This window comes from Volvox carteri (genome assembly GCF_000143455.1).
Source record: "Volvox carteri f. nagariensis unplaced genomic scaffold VOLCAscaffold_117, whole genome shotgun sequence".
Lineage (NCBI taxonomy): Eukaryota > Viridiplantae > Chlorophyta > Chlorophyceae > Chlamydomonadales > Volvocaceae > Volvox > Volvox carteri.
The window spans coordinates 173048-190220 of NW_003307660.1; the positions used below are offsets into that span (position 1 = coordinate 173048).

The window sequence follows — 17173 nt, forward strand, 5'->3', positions numbered from 1 at the left end:
CAACAGCACTCTGCCGTACCTCTTTTGACTAGCCGTCCAGCTCCCTACCCTTCCCCCCCTTCCCTTCCGCCACCAAAACCGCCTTACTGGTCAGTTCTGCTTCTCTTTCCATGGCAGCAGCTTCACTCGTTCGTGGCTCGTCTTCCCCTCCCCTCCCTCCCCTCCCTTCCCCCCTTTACACACACACATACACACACGCCCGGGGTGATCAGCTCCGTTCTCTTACCGCCCTCCAGTCCAACCACCCCTAACAATTATTAGGACTTAAAACGCACCCTACCCCCTACCCCCCTACCCCCCTGCCCGGCCTCCCCCCCCCGGCCCCCTCTAGGTCAGCATTGCGAAGGCGGGTCTGGTGGCCAACCTGCCCGCCCGCGCCTCCATGCTCGCCGCCGCCAACCCCGCGGGGGGGCACTACAGCCGGGCCAAGAGCCTCGCGGAGAACCTGCGCGGCATCAGCCCCGCCATGCTCAGCCGCTTCGACCTCATATTCGTGCTGCTGGACAGGCCGGACGAGAGACTGGACCAGGCCCTCAGCGAACATGTCATGGCGCTGCACTCGGGTGGGGGGTTGGGGGGTGTGTGTTTGGCTACTTTCGGGGTTGGGGGTGGGAGGTATTGAGGGATTGGGTGGATGGACTGGTTGTACGGCAAGTCGTACGGGTGTACGGCGTTCGGCCTTGCCTTAACGAGACGAACGGGACGGCCGTGAAAGAGTCGGTTTATAACCCTGCTCAGGGTTTATGCAGTAATATACATGCGTCCACGGAAAAAGGTCCGAAGGACAAGTCAGTGAGTCTATCCCGATGGCCTTATGTCGGGTGACCGCAATGTGTGATGACGTGTGATGAACCCCACAGGACTTGCAGACCGGGCGCATGCGGCACGGCAGAGGCTTATCGAGTACGGCACGACTGCAAGCGGGGCCAACCGTTTTTTAACCGCCAGCGGTACTTTCACCGCCAGCCAGGCGACCACCTCTTCCCAAGGGCTGGCGGGGGGTCGGCCGGGTGAAAGCGGAGTGGACTTGGGGGCCGGTTTCGGAGCCGGGGCCCGGCCGACACTGTCGCAGCGGCTCAAGCTCGCGAGTGCAGATGATAACGCGCAGTTGCCCGTACCGCTCCTGAAAAAGTTCGTGTCGTACGCTCGTACATACTGTCACCCTCGGCTTTCAGAGGAGGCGAAGCAGGTCATCCAGGTGCGGTGCGGTTTGAGGGAGGGAGGTGTGCACACCCAAGGGGGGCCTAGGGTGGGTTGGGGTGGGTTGGGGGTTAGGGGTTAGTGGTTTAGGGTTTGGGATAGGAAAAGGGAAGGCTAGGAAACCCGCAATTAACCCGGAGAGACATAACCATTAGACAGACAGATAGACAGATAGATAGAAAAGTAAAGACATACGCGTTTTTGTATTGTCCTGGTCCGGCTTCGTATTGGTGGCCCCAACACCCCTTTCCGCCCCCATCCCCGCCATTCCCTCATTCTCATCTCCCAACTGCCCAACTGCCCAACTGCCCAACAGACATTCTACCTACAGATGCGAGCCCAGGCTGCTCCGGGGTCCAAGAACCCTGTAACGGTGAGGTGGTTGGGGTTAGTTGGGACAGTGCCGGTTAGGAAACCAGTTGGTCGGAATGGGTGGAGTGGGGTATTCAAGAGCTCCTGGGGAAGCAGTTCATTTCTTATTTCACTCCGCTCCCTTCCGCTAAATACACGTACGCACTTACATACATACAAAAAACACACACGGGCACATTCACCTTTCAGGCCCTCTACACCTGCCCCTGCTGACGTCCCCCGTAACCTCCCACCCCTCAACACCCCCCCCCGCCCCCGCCCACCACCACATAAGGCCCGCCAACTGGAGAGCCTTGTACGGCTATCTGAAGCCCGAGCTCGGGCCGAACTTCGCGAGGTTGTGGAGAAGTCGGATGCGGAGGATGTCGTGGAGCTTGTACGGGAGGCGTTGTACGACAGGTTTGGAGGCGATCTGGGCCTCGGCTGTACGGATTACCGACAGGCAGGTCGTTGTTTTAGTTACTTGGATTAGCGGTTATTGTCGTTGATCTTATGGTTGTAGGGGATTGTTCATGGCGCTGTGTAATGTGAAAGTGAGTGGAGGCCGGGTGTCACACGACCACAGGAACCACACACCACCACCACCACCACCACCACCACCAAGAAGTTGCAGCGGGGACACCCGCGCCTCAACCCCCGTGGCCGGCCCCCTCCTGGCGCCGTGAGCATGCATTTGCTTTCCCGACGGAAGGTGTGAATGAAGCAGTACATTAACGTACCGTGAACGAAGGGCGTGTACGTTAAACCCACGCTAACCCCCCTTACACACTCCACCCCTCACTCCCTGCTCTGCCCTCTCCCCTCTCCCTCCCGGCGGCGCAACATAGCAGGCGGGTGGGCGGGCGGGCAGTCGCAGCGGCGAGACCTCCCGCTTCATGGCGGCCCTTCACCGCCTTGCCGCGCGGGAGGGCCGCTGCGTGTTCTCCGTGGGCGAGCTCACCTCCCTGGCCAATGAGATAGCGCTGGCGGTGCGGGACGTGGGGACCTTTCTGGACCAGCTCAATGAGGCGGGTGAGTGAGTGAGGGTGAGTGAGTGAGTGAGGGTACGTATCCTTACTCGACCTGCTCGCCCGGGTGTTGGCCCCTTCCTGCGAAACTTGGCCGTGCCGGGGCTCTGCTGCTACCTGCTCACTCGCTCACTCGCTCACCCACGCACTCACCCTCCACACAGGTCAACTGTTGAAGCGAGGTCCCGGACAATACAAAGTGGAGGGAGTGGTGGCACCAGCAGCCGCAATGTCAACACAGAACGGTGGCAGCGTGTGCGGGTAGTCGGGTGATGGTTGCTCCCACCCACCTAACTACCCGGCGGGGGGTGGGGCTCTCGGGATGTTTCGTGGTTAGTGCTGCCTGGTTGGGTTGTCAGGCAGGCAGGCAGCCCGGCGGGCGTGCAAGAGTAAGGCAGGAGGAGAGGGAGTCAGGAATGAGAGCTTTTCGCATGATGCATGCCATACATGACGGGAACAATCCGCACGTTGCGAAATAATACGTGCAGGAAGAAGTATTTACCGTTGCGCGAACTGCAAAGAAACTTTCACTCGTGGACTTCGACGTCGCACTGGGTCGGATGCAGAGCGTATGTACATATGTCCGTGTGTATGTGTGAGAGCGTACACGTGGAGGTACGGCGAAGACAACGAAGAGGCAAAGTTCTGCGGCTCCGCATGCCACCTGTATGCCTGCTGCGAGATAGACGTGTGCATGTGTGCTCGTTAGGTCGTCGTACGTGGCGGCTAACTTAGGGTCGTGTGGTCGGGCAGGCGCCATGAAAATGCACGGCAGTGTGATGGCGAGGTCCAAAACATGTTCAGGAGCTCCCCTAACCTTGTGGCGTTGGCGGAGATGGTGAGGACGACTGTGCGTGTGGATCGTACCACTTCCACTCATCGTAGGTGCTCACCCAATTCGGGGTTACATATACTACGAAAGCACACGGGGGGAAGTGGAGCAGATGCGAGTGCGAATGCGACCCCCAAACTTTCTGCTATGTATCTTAACTGTCTATCACAGCATCGTCTCTTCATTCTCTCCTCGCGGGGCAGCGCGTAAGTGGGATCGGATTCTTTGATGCACGCTGAGCTCAATTGAGCGAGGTATTAGTACAGCCGTTGGTTGTTCTTCTGCTGATAGGTGAGGTGCTGCATTACATGGATGGTGCTTGGTGTCAGAGCCTTAATGACAGAGACAAGGATAGAAATATGTACATGCGACAACTACTGGCGATACACTATTACACTATAGCTAGACAGGTGAACTGGGCCAGGGGACCCTTGAGCCCACACAGACACACGTCACACACTTTGCCAAGGACTTAATACCACCTCTACTGCTGAGTACAGCGAACACCAAGCTCTATAAACGGACAATAACAAGCCACAGCAGGCTACTGCTTCACATGCGCAGGGTTGCACGACCGTGTTGTTCTTCCAGAATCGCGCCACGACCCCGGCTCTTCCACCCCTGTCCCGTCCCGGCCCCTTCACCACACATGCTGCTGTTCCAGGGGGTTCCTGCCCCCCGCTGATGATATAACATTCTTGACATACACACGCACACTGTTCCCCTCGGGGTCCCCGCCTGCCGGTACTCCTCCCGCCTCAGGATATGCGGTCGGGCCAACTGGCCCACGTCAAGGGCTCCTCGAGACGGTGCCATGGCCCCGACGTGCAGAACTTCCCTCCATAATTTTGAGGAGACAGGAAAAAACACTATCATCTATCGGTGACCCTGCAGCAGCAACAACGCATGCGCATTCACATGAAGCCGACCCGAGGGCGAATGGCCCTCCAGTCGGACACAACGACATCGAGGACAGCACCGCGCCTCATATGAACAGATGAATGAAGGCGCCGCACGTACGTGACACACATACATGCTCGACATACTCGACAAATGCCGCCTTCCGCTTGCCCCGCAAGGTGAAGCGGTATAGGAGGAGCTCCCTCGCTCTCTCCTTGCTCGAGGAAATTCTGATAAGTGCTCAGTGTGTGTTGGGGTTGTAATGGGCGCGCGTCGGAGCAGTCAGCTTGGTGCTGCCGCTCTGCTCCTCCTCGACCCGGTATCTCCGGCTGACATCACATGCAGCCCACTGGTCCTAGCACAGGCCTCAACATGAAAATGAACATGAACATGAGCATGAACTCAACAAGTGTTGGAAGTGTTGGAGCGTAGGACAAAAGGACGAATGTTCGTTGATTCTAAAAGGATTTTGCTGTGCACATTCTCGTTTCGCGCATTGATTGAGTACCCAGTGCTCACATCTCCTTCCGCTGCTCACCACCACCACCATCACCACCACCACCACCACCACCCGGGCCAAGTCCTTGACTAGTAAAGCTCCCCAGGTAGGTGGCGACGAGAGCTGCAATGTGAAGCCTACACTCCAGCAACCGGAACATTGACCGTAGCCGCAACCACAACGACCTCGTGTGTGGGTGCATGTGTGGGTGTGGGTGCCTGCCTGCATGCCTGCTGGCGTGTCGACCTGCTGGCCTCTGCCCCCTCTGCGCTTCAACACGCCGCCGTAATGCCGTCTCCGAAGGATTCCCTCCAAATGCCCGCGGTATCACGACCCGCGCTTCCGGCCGAGACCACACAACCTGCCAAGTTGCCAGAGTCATCCCGCCCTCGTCCAGTTCTCAAACGTTAAAATATCCAGCATTACATGTTCATCTATAAATTAACGTGTTCGACCATTCTAACATCTAACCTAACGGGTTTTTTTCCATATTCACCTGACTGGCTTGCTCTGGCAGCCAGCATCTGGATCCCCCCAGGCACCCTACCTGCCGTTACGTGGTTACTGCCCCATGGGCTCAGCTGCTGTGTCATCGCTGCCCCCACTCGCACCGGTACTGCGGACCTGCACGGCCCCTGTCTGTGCCCTGATGAGCCCCATCAGCTGTGTGTGCAGCTGCCGGTTCTCCTGCCCCATCCTCCGCATGGCCTGCTCGCCCGTCTTCTGCGCCAGCTGTGTGCATGTACGATGGGAAGGAGACAGAAGGAGACGGGAAAGGGAAGGGTTATCGCGGTAGGTGGGTTTAGTGGTGGATATGTTGTTGATATTGTTGCTGTTAATGTGGTGATGTTAATGTCAATATTGTAATTGTTAGTGGTAATGGTGGTGCTGGTAGTGGGCAGACACTGGGAACGGGTTGTGTGAGCTAATCCTATCTCCGTCGAGGTTCACCCTCTCGACGTCGGGTGCGCGCACTGACTGCTGCTGCTGAGCAGGCGCCCAGAGGACCGGAACCTCCTGCCTCCCAAAGCACCCAGCCAGCCTCCTCCTACAACCCACACCCAACCCCCAGACTCCTGGCTAGCCATGTCTGACCCATAGAATCTGTGGCCTAATGCACACCCCAGCCAGTGCACACCTGCGCTGCGTGGTACTTCTCCCACAGCTCCGAATTCTCCTCCTGCATCAACTGCAGACGTGCCGTCAGGCCCTCCACCACTGCGCCCGCGCCCCGGGCCGCGCCGCGCCGTGCCGCCAACCCCTTGAGCAGCCGGGCCAGCTTGTTGTTCTGCGCGTGCAGCAGGGACATGTGAGAGACCGCACGTGCCAGCATCTCAGCACGGCCCTGTGTGGACGCTGCGCCCGCCGCCGCCACCGACCACAACTCGCCTGCCATACCGCCTGCAGAGCCCGGCACCACATGCGCTAGCTGCAGGCCGCTCCCGCTGCCGCTGCCGCCGCGATTGCCTCCGGCTGATGTGGCTCCTGAGCCCGGCACTAGCGCCAGCGGCGGCGGTGGTGTTGACCCGGTGTCGGCGCCTTGGGCCGCCTGGAGGCCGCCGCCGCCGCTTACACCCCGGCTGCGGCCGCCCACACTGATGACGACACCGCCTTCCGTGGGCTTCATCAGCTGCAACATTTCGCACCATAGCCGCGCCTCGTCCTCACCCAACGAGCCGGCCGAGGGCTGCGCCGTATAGAAGTGGACATCTCCACGGCTGTTGACCTCTTCCTCTACCGCCGCCGCCGTCGTCTGCGACATCCCAGTTTCGCTTACCGTCGGACGTGTTGCGCTGCGGCCGTGGTGGTGGCGATGGTGGTGATGGTCCAATACGCTCTCGGAGTCCAAGAAGCTTTGGCTTTGCTGCTGTCCAAAGTTCGCATGTGGGAGGTCCACTCGGAAGAGCCGTGTGTCGGAGCTTGTGGGTGTCCTGTTGGCTAGCAGCGCCGGAGTCCTCTGCACTGCACCTGAGCGCGTGTTGGGTGCCCAGGTACGGGTCGGCCGGGCCGCTGCCGCCGCAGCAGCAGCTGCAGTAGCGGCGCCGTGGTGGGCATTCATGTCAGATACAGCTTGACGGCAAGGCGCTGCTGAGGCTAAGGCTGCTGCCGCAGTGCCCGCACTGCTGAAGCCGCCGCCGCCGCCGCCGCCGTCCCCTCCATCATAGCTCCCGCCGCAGCTCCGCGCACTGTCCGCCACATCTCCGGCCGCACACCCGTCAGATGAAGAAGGACACGTTTGTCCCATGGAGGAGTCACTGAAACAGTTCCCGTGATAGTTGCTTGACAGGGCGGGGCTGCGGGCTCCGTTCTCCCACTGTCCGTCTGCATCATCCCGAGTTGAGGCCTGCTCCTGGTGCCAGTGGTGCGCCTGGTGGTGATGGTGACAGGAGTTCTGGTCGGTATATATCTGGTCTGGTCGGTAGCCGCCGCAGCTGCGGCCGCCTAACTGGCGGCTGTGGTGGCCGGCAGGCCCAGAGGTGCAGCTGCTCGTGGTGCCGGTGCCTCGCGCCACCTCCTCATGTTGCTGTTGGTGTTGGTGTTGGTTGCCGGTTGCCGCCGAGGCGGCCATGTGGTCCAGTTGCAGCCGCAGCTCCTCGATGACGACCTCCTGCTCCCGACACCGCTCAGCCAGCTGAAGGGCGATGCGCTGTTGTGACTCGGCGTGGAGCTGAAGGGCATTTTGCGATCAAAGTAACCGGACGACGTGGGGATATCAATCGCCACTGCTGTGGGCGCGAATCACGACTTCTTGGGGTTTCATAGCCTAAGGCTGCGACGGCCTCTTTCCTAAAGCAATGCACAAAGCGTATGACGTGCCACCAGTCGGTTTTGCGCAGAGTGATATGTTTTGGGTGCGGACTGCATGAAATGTGCCGCCTCTAGTCCAGTGGATCAATTGATCCCATTCATCCTCCTCGCTTGTCCTTTTCTTCACCACAGGCCAACCCGTGCGCCCCGGGTGTTACCTCTGTCGGAGAATATAATAGCCCTTCCCTCCCCCCCCCACTCCTCTTCTCCCCGGACGCGCGCCCTGATCCGCCCTAAGTATAAAAAAAACATGTTCTGGATGAGTTAACTAAAAGTTTACCATCAGATAAGTCAGATCTTTATAGGTGGAAATTCTCGACTTACAAACTTAATGAACATGATCACATGGACGGCTTCGTATTTGAGCCTATGATCTAGTCCCGAAGCCCCATGACCTCTCGCCCCTTCCCCCCTTACCTGCGCCTCCTCTGCCTGCTCCCGTCGCTCGCTGAGTTCCATGAGTTTGTCCATCTGTCTTGCCCGGTCCAGAGCCACGAGCTCCTCCCGCATGCGCTGCACCAGCTGCCGGTACTGGCTGGCATCGGCTCGGAGGACCACACACTCCTCCAGGTGCTGCAACATCCAAAGGAACGCCACCGCACAGCATCGCTATCGCCATCACCATCACCATCGCCATCACCATCACTATCACATGCAAAAGGTGGCCTCAGAAAGCCACTCTTCAGGTTTCCCACGCCGTCGCGACCTTAGATATGCCGTCAACCTTCACCTTCATTTTGTTGCATGTGGCATGTGGTTGTCTGGATACGAGATGCACCTATACCCGGCGGCGCGGAGCCCCAGCGCGCCGCCACGTGGCTGTTGCCTACCTGCACGTGTTGCTGCTCCATTGCCTGCGCCGCCCGCTGCTGCGCCTCCTCGAACTGCCGCCGCAGCTCCCCCAGCTCGGCCTCCAGCACCCGGATAGCCAGTGACGTTAGAGGGCCCTGCTTCACAGACGAACCCATCAAACATCACATCTGATATCTCTTGCGCTTGCCAACATCAACTCACACGTCGATGCCCGATATCTCCCTCGCCCTCCTCCTCCTCCTTCCCTCCTCCAGCTGCCTTGCCCACTCCCCACTCCACCCGATGAGCAGTTACCTGATCTGCGGCCTCCACCACCGCTGCTGGCCTCGCGCCGTGAGAGGGCAGAGCCGCTTCCAGGCAGCCCTCCAGCTGCTCGGCCACCGACCCGGCCTGCCTGGTGAGCTCGACCAGGCTGTCCGCCAGCCAGGCTTGCGCGTGAAGGGCGGCCTCATCAGCAGCCGCGTCGCCAAGCCGGCCACCACAGCCGCCGCCGCCGCCGCCCCCGGTTGAGCCGCACGCGTCGGTCCTCGCGGGTGTTGAGAAGGTGTTCGTGATGGGGGCTGTGAGGGTGAGGGTCAGTAGGCGGAGGGAATGAGTCCATGGCGGCAAGGGGAGAGGACCCAGGGGCTACATGGGGTAGGTAATAAATTTGGTACATGAGGTGAGAACATATGAGATAAGGTACATGGTACATAGAACGTGCCTAGTCGGGGTGCGGTCGGTTCACATGCGACGAAAGAACTGTGACGAAAGCAAGACTAGGAGACAAACAAACACCAACAGTGCGCCCGCCACGCTGCACTCAGCGCACCGTCAACGGTGGGTCTCTCCCCCTGCGGCAGCCATCATCCATACCTCGCGGCACCCTACCGGGTTGTTCCTGACATGTGGAGTCAGACCCACCTGACCCGTTGCCTCGTTCCGTGGCAAGCAGCGCAGCCGCCAGCTCTTCCGCCGCATGCTCCACCTTCTGCATCGCATAGCGCAGCTCAAGCAGCTGTACGGCAACTTGCATACCCCCCCCGGAGCTCCCGCCGCCGCCGCCGCCGGTGCCGCCTCCACTGCCTACAACGATGGCACTAAGGGGCCCCTCGCCGTCGGCCGCGGGGGAGTTGTGTCCCGCCACCGCACCACTGGCAACCAAGCCGGAGCCGCAGGCCTCCTCCTTCCGGTGCCGCGCCACGTCCCCCAGGAGCTGCACCTGAAGCAGCGCATCCTCGCGCTCGCGGCGCACGGCTGCCAACTCGCCTTCCCTTGCGAGCAGCTGCGCCTCCAGCCCTGTACACCTGTCGCGCACGTCCTCCAGGTCCCGCTGCAGGGCGACGATGAGCTCCCCCGCGTCTTCGTGGCGACGACGGATGTCTGCCGGCTTGTCTTGGCTCGTCGCGGCGACCTGGCGGTTGGGGCCTACACCGGGGGGAAGGGAGCGATCAACATAGCCGCGAATGAAACGCGTCAGTTGGGCGCATGGGACGAAGGTTGACTGAACGAGGGCGCAGCACAAAGTCCAACTAGGCTCCTGTAGGTTTCTGAACACCAGCATCGTCATCATCACAGATCATCGTACGGTAGTTTTTACGTGATGATAATGATGATGATGATGCATCGACGGCAGTTGAAAGACATGTCCAAGTTGGAACTGTTGGACCCACGGTTTCTGAAACCCGTCCAGCCGTTCCTAACGTCCACCAGCGTACTTTGTGGTTTAGAGGCGGGTGCTGAGGCCCCATCGTCGCCCTGCAGCTCTGATTGGGCGGCGCAGTAGCCGTCAGACGGCCCTCGCTCGTCCAACCGCGGTGGCAGCAATGCTACGGCCGCCGCGCACGAGGCCACTACCTCCGCTGCGCTGCACAGCAACCGCCGCTGGCAGCGCTCACACGCTGCTCGCACCGCTTCTTCAAGGGGGCCCCCGGGCGCGGAAGCCGCAGCAGCGCCGGGCTTAGCCTCTACCACCTTCTGCAGCTCCACCATCCGCCGTGTGGCCACCTGCATCTCCGCCTCCAGGTCCGCCGCCTTGCTGCGTTCGACGAACAGCGCCGCCTCCGCCTCCACGCACGCCGCCTCTGCTGCCTCTGCCCTCGCTTCCGTCTCCGCACACGCCGACTCAGCCGCTTTCGCCCTCGCCTCCGCCCCTGCACATGCTAAGGCGGCGGCCTCAGCCTCCACCCTCCGGGCCTGCGCCTCCTCGCGCACCTGCAAGTGCGTTCCCTCCAGGGACTTCAACTCCTCCCAGAGCCGCTGCAGCTCCGCCTCCCGCTCGCTCAAGGTGGCCTCCGCAGTGGCCAGGGCTTCCGCCAGCTTGCCCAGCTCGCCCCGTGCAGTCAACAGCTGGCGCTGAACCTCTTCCAAATCCGCATCCGCCTTCACAGCGCGGGCTTCTGCCTGCTGTGCAAGGGCGGCCTGCTCGTTCAACTCCAGCCGTAGCTGCCGTGCCCGCTCTGCCAAGACGGCCTTTTCGCATTCTGTCCCCGCTAGCTGCGACTGTACCTCCACACGGGCGTCGCGCGCCTCGAGGAGCTGCTGCTGGAGGTCCTCCAGGTCTACCTCCAACGACCCATGGGTCGCCTGGGCTGCAGCCAAGTGTTCCTTCGCGGCACGCGCTTCCTGTTCTGCTGCCTGCAGCTCCGCGCGCAGGCGCTGCTGGTCGGCCTGTTCTTCGGTGAGACGCACTCGCAGGGAGTTGGTCTCCTGGTGGGCGGCAGCCAGCCTTGCAGCGGTCTCTTCCCGTGCCACAGCCGCTTGCTGAGCATGGTCTGTATGGAGCTGCTGCCGTTCCTGATAGAGGGACTCCAGCTCCCTGCGCGCGGCTGTGAGCTGTGCGGAGAGCTGCACGAGCTGCTCCTGTGCGGTGCGCTGTGCGACCTGTAGATCAGCATTTTCCGCATTAGCACGGTGCTGGCAGGCATACCCCGCCTCAAGTTGAGAATGCAGCTCCTGTAGCTCGGAGCGGTGGACTGCCGCAGCCTTCTCACGGCGCTGCACTTCCTCGAGGACGCGTGCGGATTCGGCCACCAGCGCCATCTCCAGCTCCGCTACCGCTGCAGCGCTGCCCGCCGAAGCCTCTTTCGCGGCGGCTGCCTGGGTCAGTCAGGGGGCCAGAGGGCATGAAGGACGCAGGGGATGTGGGCTGAAGAGGGGTGACCTGGCGACCTGGTGACATCAGCCGCCAGTGAATGGAAGGGTGACCCGGTTGATGTGCTTGTGCAACCCCTTACGACAACTACCGCTATGTGATTACCTCTCGGTATGCCTCCTCCAGCTCGCAACGCACCCGCTCCGCTTCCGCCACCGAGCCCTGCAGCTGCTCCAGCGCTGCCCGTTCCCTCGCCTCCGCCTCCGCCGCCCGCTGCGCCTCCTTCACCACCTGTTCGCTGAGCCGCTGCACCTCCCCCGCCACCGCATCTAACTGCATCCGCAGCCTCGCTGCCGCTGCCTCCGCCATGGCCACCTCGTGACGCTCCTGCGCCTCCCGCGCCTCAGCCGCCACCCGTGTGTAGTTCGCTACCGCCAGCTCCCTGGCACTTGCCGCTTCCGCTGCCGCCAAAGACGCCCTCTGCACTTCAGCGTCCTTGCGCAGCGCCTCTGCGCGTGCAGCTGCGCGCTCTGTGGCTAATTCCTCCATCGCCACTCGCACGCCCTGCAGCTGTCGGTACTGTTCTTCCGCCGAGGCTTCAATCGCCTGTAGGCGGGCCACCTCCGTGAGAGCTGCTCGCAGCTCTGCCTCCAGCCGCGACATCTGTTCCTCAGCCTGAGCTTGCACTGCCTCCAGCCGCGCTTCTAGCTCCTGCGCCCGCCCCTCGGCCTCGGCACATGCGGACAGCAGCTGCTCTTCCTGCGACACCGGCACAAGCGTAGCAGTAATTAGGCTTGTGAGAGCTAGGGCCGCTTAACTATACTGACAACACACATCCATTCGCCAACCGCACACAACCTCCTGAGCAACTGAAAAAGTCGACCTGCAGGCAGAAGGCATTGACCTGAAAGCAGAAGGCTTGTATTTTTTCCTTTTCTAGACACATCACCGAGACCATGCCACCACGGGCTCCTGGGATAGAACTGATTATTAGGCTTCTATGATATGCATCCACGAAGCGAGATATCAATGCATTCGTAGCTGCCTACCTCTACGGCGGCGTCCGCTTCTGCTTGGCGCCGCTCCACCTCCACCGCATCTTGCACCCGCTTCAGCTCCGCCCGAAGCCCCTCCACCTCCCGCTGCAGCTGCTCTGGAGTAGCCGCAGCAGCGGCCTCCTCCGCACTGCGGCTCGCCAACTGCGCCTCTAGCACCGCCACGCGGCTACGCAGCGCGCTCGCTTCCTCTTCCGCGGCCCGCTGCTGAGTACTAGCCGCTGTGCATGTCGTCACCAGCTGCCGCTCCAGCGCAGCCAGCTTCTCCCTCAGCACCGCAGCGGAACGCCGTTCCCCGTCCCCCTCGGCGCGGGCAGCTTCTAGTTTGCGCTCCAGGGAGGTGACCCGGTGTCGGAGCTCAGCCCTGGCCTTGGAGGCCTCCGCCAGCGCCGCCGCCAGCTGCTGGCTCATCTTTTCTGCGGTGTGCACCGCAGCCACTTGGTGCTCCATAAGGTCCACCTGCGCCCGCAGCTTATCGGCGGCAAGGTCGGCGGCGGCGATTCGGGTTTGTGCCTTCTGCAGCTGGTGTACGAGCTGGCGGCTGTCCAGGCTGAGCCGTGTGTTGATGCGCTCCAGCTCCCGTATGCGCTGCAGGGAGGTGGTGAGGTGCGCGTCCATGTGAAGGAAGCGCCGCTGGTGAGACTGGGCCTTACGTTCAGCCTCGCGGGTGCTCTGCAGGGGTGAGTTCACAGGGACACATCGCGTCTACAGGTAGTATGGATTGGGATGGAACACCGATTACGTCATGTATGCAATCGTGTAAGGGGGATAACATAGCGCTCAGTCGGTAAAGCCAAATTGCAATAAAGGCATCTGAGTATGCGAAACATCACTTTTGCAATGTGCAGTGGTTCTCTCTGTGCCCTGTGTGACGAGGCCACCACAGGGGGTGTATGCAGCGCGGAGAACTTGGAGGAGTCAGTCGATTGGAAAGGTATTAGAGTTAGGCCAGTGGAATGTCCGCTAGAGTATTGTGCAGCCGGGAGTGATGGCATGTACTGGGCCTTGAGAAAAGCCTTTCCCGCAAGTTCCTCACCTCCGCCAGCATGGCGTGCAGCAGCTTGCCGCGAGTCTGCAGCTCCATGTGCTTCGAGCTGGAGTGCGAAAGCTCGGACTGCAGCTGGTCGTTGACACGCTGCAAGCCCTGGTTTTCACGTGCAAGCTTGGTTAGGCGCATGAGCCCCTTGCCCAAGGCGCTCACGGCTACCTGCATCAAAAGCGGGCTGCCGATCCCGTTGGCAAAGCTGCTGCCGTATGAGGAGATGTGCAGCGCCGGCAGCGATTCATCGCCATCACCATGGCTACCGCTTTCGCAGTTAGACACAGCCACAGGCGTGGCTGTTGCCTCCGGATCTGGGTCCACAGCCGTGACGGCCCTGGTCCGCGGTTTAGGCACGTGTGCCGGTGACGGCGGCGGCGGTGGGCTCAGCAGCGGCGGCTCGCCTGCTGCTGCGAGGGCCTGCAGCAGCAGAGTGTGCGCGTGGTCAAGCTCCAGTATCAGCGACCGGTCCTCCACGCTTCGAATGGCAGAGACAGGCCCCCAGCTGCTAGCAGCGCCCATACCTAAGCCACCTGTGCTCTGGCTGCCCATGGCACGACTGGTGGCGGTATCCCGTCGGTCATCGGCATCGTCATCCGCCGCGGCCGCTGAGCCGTTCAAAAAGCCGCCGCCGCGCGGTGGCGCTCGGTGACCCAGCAGGATGCTGCTCCCCCTGGACCGTGTGTCCGAGCGCAACCCGCTGGAAGCCAGTACGCGGTTGAAGGCAGCCGTGCGTGGGCTGTCACTGTCGGAGCTATGGCCGCTCCGGGGCTCATTGGCGCTGGGGCTCAAGTCTGACAGGCGGCTGCCTACCGGCGGCTGGGTGAACATGGGCAAAGATATGGAGGCGGCAGCGGCGCTGACTGCTACAGGTACGGCGGTATTCCTTGTTAGTCCACTCGCGGCGACAAGGCTGATGCTGGGGACAGCGGTGGTTTTGCGACGCATGGCGTGGGCGTCTTCACGTGCATGGGCGTCGCCGCCGGAGAGGACTGCCGCCGCCGCCGCCGCCACAGCAGCCCCTGGCACGTTAACGGCGTCGACTGGAGGGCTCGGGTGGTCCTGGTCGGCATCGTAACGCAGCCCAGAGGCGTCATCCGGTGCGTCCAAATCCAGATCCTCGAACGCTGGATTTTCTTGGATCTGCACGTGGAACACATGCGAGGATGTTTAAGTGGTGTGAAAGTAGTAGCGGTAAATGAAGCGCCAGGATGGGTAGGGAGCTGTGGCCATGCCAAAGGCCCACGTTGGATATCATACATGCCGGCCTGAGGGATGTTTGCACGGCTGTCTGTATGGTACAGACCGATATGCAACCAGCTCACACATTTCATGTGCTTTTTTGACCTACAGATTTTGCCGTGTTACGTCGTCGATGAAGGCATGTCGGAAGCACCAGTCTGCTCCGAGACCCGGCCCACACAACCCCCCAAGTAAACAGGAGCCCACCTGCCAGGATCTGTACGTGTTAATGTTACTATCAACACGCGGTGTTGCATCGTCCGGCACTGACAGTCCCTCGTCCGAACCCTCGCTGGCGGCCACCCCCGTACTGCTGCTGCAGCTGCTGCGGTACACGCTAGCGTCATCATACCGCAGGGCCTTGCCGCCCTCCGTAACGGTCCAGTTGCTACGCGTAGCTGCTGACGTGGCTGGCGATCTCGTGCCAACGGCCGCACTGCTGAGCAGTGATGTTGTGGTTTGGCGAGCTGCCACGCTGCCAGTTACGCCAGCCTTCTCTGCAGCCGCACCACCGAAGGAGGGCCCGCTCCTGCAGCTGCCGCCGCCTTCTTCCTTCCCGTGTGCGGCCAGTGCCGCAGCAGCGGCCTGCAGCACCTCCCGTGGTGTGCTCGCCTGTGTGGGAGCTGGAAGTTTTCCAGCGTCTGCCGTTGGCGGCGGCAGGTGTTCAATCACCCATGCGCCGCTCTGGTCGTCTGAAACTGAGGTCCGTGCAGTGTCTAATGCTGTTAAATCTTCAGCAGCCAGGACCAGCTCATCAGCCGGCCAGTCTTCTGCAGCATCTGCCGCAGCGTCGGCGGTCGTTGCAGTAATTGCGGCGGCCACCACGACAGACACACTCCCGGCATCCGTGCCACCCGTTCCTCGGCGGGACGCCGTGCTGTCCCACACACGGCTGAGCTCGGCGACAATCTCCGTCTCAGACGCCCAAGATACCTCGCATGATGGAAGGATGTGCAGCAGAGCTTCATCAGCGAATCCATGGCTGTGCAACTGTGATCCTGCTTCAGCGGTGGCATCATCATCGATATTCATGGACGCTAAACAGTTGTCATCACTATAAGAATCACTGCGCCCGGCATCACTGGCGACACCATCATCCCTTGCATTGTCTTGCTCGCCGCTGCCACCTGCATCCGTGCAGCCCTGTGCGCTGGGCCACGACTGCTGCAGCTGCAACCCCTGCACTGCGAACGAACTGACATCCCCTAAAGACCCGGACTTGGAATGCAATTCGCCGCCTCGGTGTTCCGGACTACCGCCCTTCTCTTGGGTCCCGTAACCCTGGTGGTCTTGCAACTCATCCTGCAGCAGCAGATCATCATCTGCACCCTGCTCCTGGACGACTACACTGGCAGCCGCCGACCCCACAGAGCTGGACTGTGCTGCCGCTGCCATAGTCCTCCCGACGGAGTACCCTACCGCTGCTCCGGCCGGGGAAACACGGACTTCAGCATCAGCCCGCTGGCATCCCGCAGCCGCCGGCAGCCGCGTAGTCGCCGGCTCTGGCAGCTGTTCGAGCCCCACCGCGTCGCCCAATGGGGCATGGAAACTGTCGTTCTCTTCCTGAAACAAACTGCTACAGCCGATTATCTCCTGCATTTCAGCTACACCAAGTCGACCATGGCGCCGCATCGTGCCATCAGTGCCTTCTGCATCCTCGTCACCTGGTCCCTCTGGGTGGGCATCGTCCAATAGATCCAAGCCGCCCCGTATCGTCATCGGCTCCGCCCTGCCGGCCCTACCTCCTCGGCAGTCTACCTGCCCTGCCTCACTACACCGATTCGCCGGCTCCTCGGATCCTGGGTCGACCCAGTTGACCGAGCTCGCAGTGGACGTGTCCAGCAGGTTGCTTAGATCTGTTCGCTGGGGAGCATTCACCGTGCCGCTGTCAGCCGCAGAGCCTTGAGCTGACCCAAAGCCGTCGCAAGGACTCAGAGCCAGCCATGGATGATCCGGTGGCAGGGGTGACTGAGACGCATAGCTGCTCTCAGGCTCCAGAGAGCACATTGTATGGCTTTCCAGTTCCCCTTCCCCGTCGCCTTCGCCCTCATTTTCTGCCTCCACAATCGTAGGCCAGCCCGCGCTGCCACTCCGCGCACTCTTGGGTGCCTCTGAAGAGTAGCCCCAGCGAGCTGCTAAATTGCTGTGTCTGGAGGAAGTCGCCTCGAAATGGTCCGGCGTGGGCAGGACGTGCCGGGTCACGGCGGACGAGAACGACTTGCTTCGCCTGCTGCTGCTTGGCTGCCATTTTGGTGTTACACTTGGCTCAGGCAGCATCGGACTGAGCTGCTGCACGGGTTGCGTTGAGGCGCGCAGTCCTTGGCTGCCGTGCG

General features: G+C 61.4%; 2 protein-coding genes across 2 annotated transcripts in view; one reads left to right on the forward strand and one right to left on the reverse strand.

Moving 5' to 3' along the window:
- Positions 1-2844, forward strand: part of mcm8 (minichromosome maintenance protein 8) — a gene marked incomplete at both ends in the record, with an annotated part of 10134 nt that extends 7290 nt beyond the window's left edge. Inside the window, 7 exons of the mRNA XM_002958987.1 lie at positions 332-563; positions 861-1198; positions 1517-1573; positions 1847-1971; positions 2075-2105; positions 2403-2583; positions 2744-2844. Of these exons, the coding sequence (XP_002959033.1) occupies positions 332-563; positions 861-1198; positions 1517-1573; positions 1847-1971; positions 2075-2105; positions 2403-2583; positions 2744-2844 (1065 nt within the window). The remainder of the gene's footprint in view (positions 1-331; positions 564-860; positions 1199-1516; positions 1574-1846; positions 1972-2074; positions 2106-2402; positions 2584-2743) is intronic.
- Positions 2845-5371: 2527 nt separating this feature from the next.
- On the reverse strand, positions 5372-11509 carry VOLCADRAFT_100420 (uncharacterized protein; the record flags this gene model as incomplete). Its single annotated transcript, XM_002959002.1, has 9 exons — positions 5372-5542; positions 5949-6603; positions 6779-6838; positions 7024-7478; positions 8036-8191; positions 8449-8565; positions 8633-8991; positions 9335-9838; positions 10084-11509. Coding segments are annotated over 9 exons (3903 nt in total), but the record flags the coding sequence as incomplete, so codon positions are not given.
- Positions 11510-17173: the final 5664 nt, after the last annotated feature.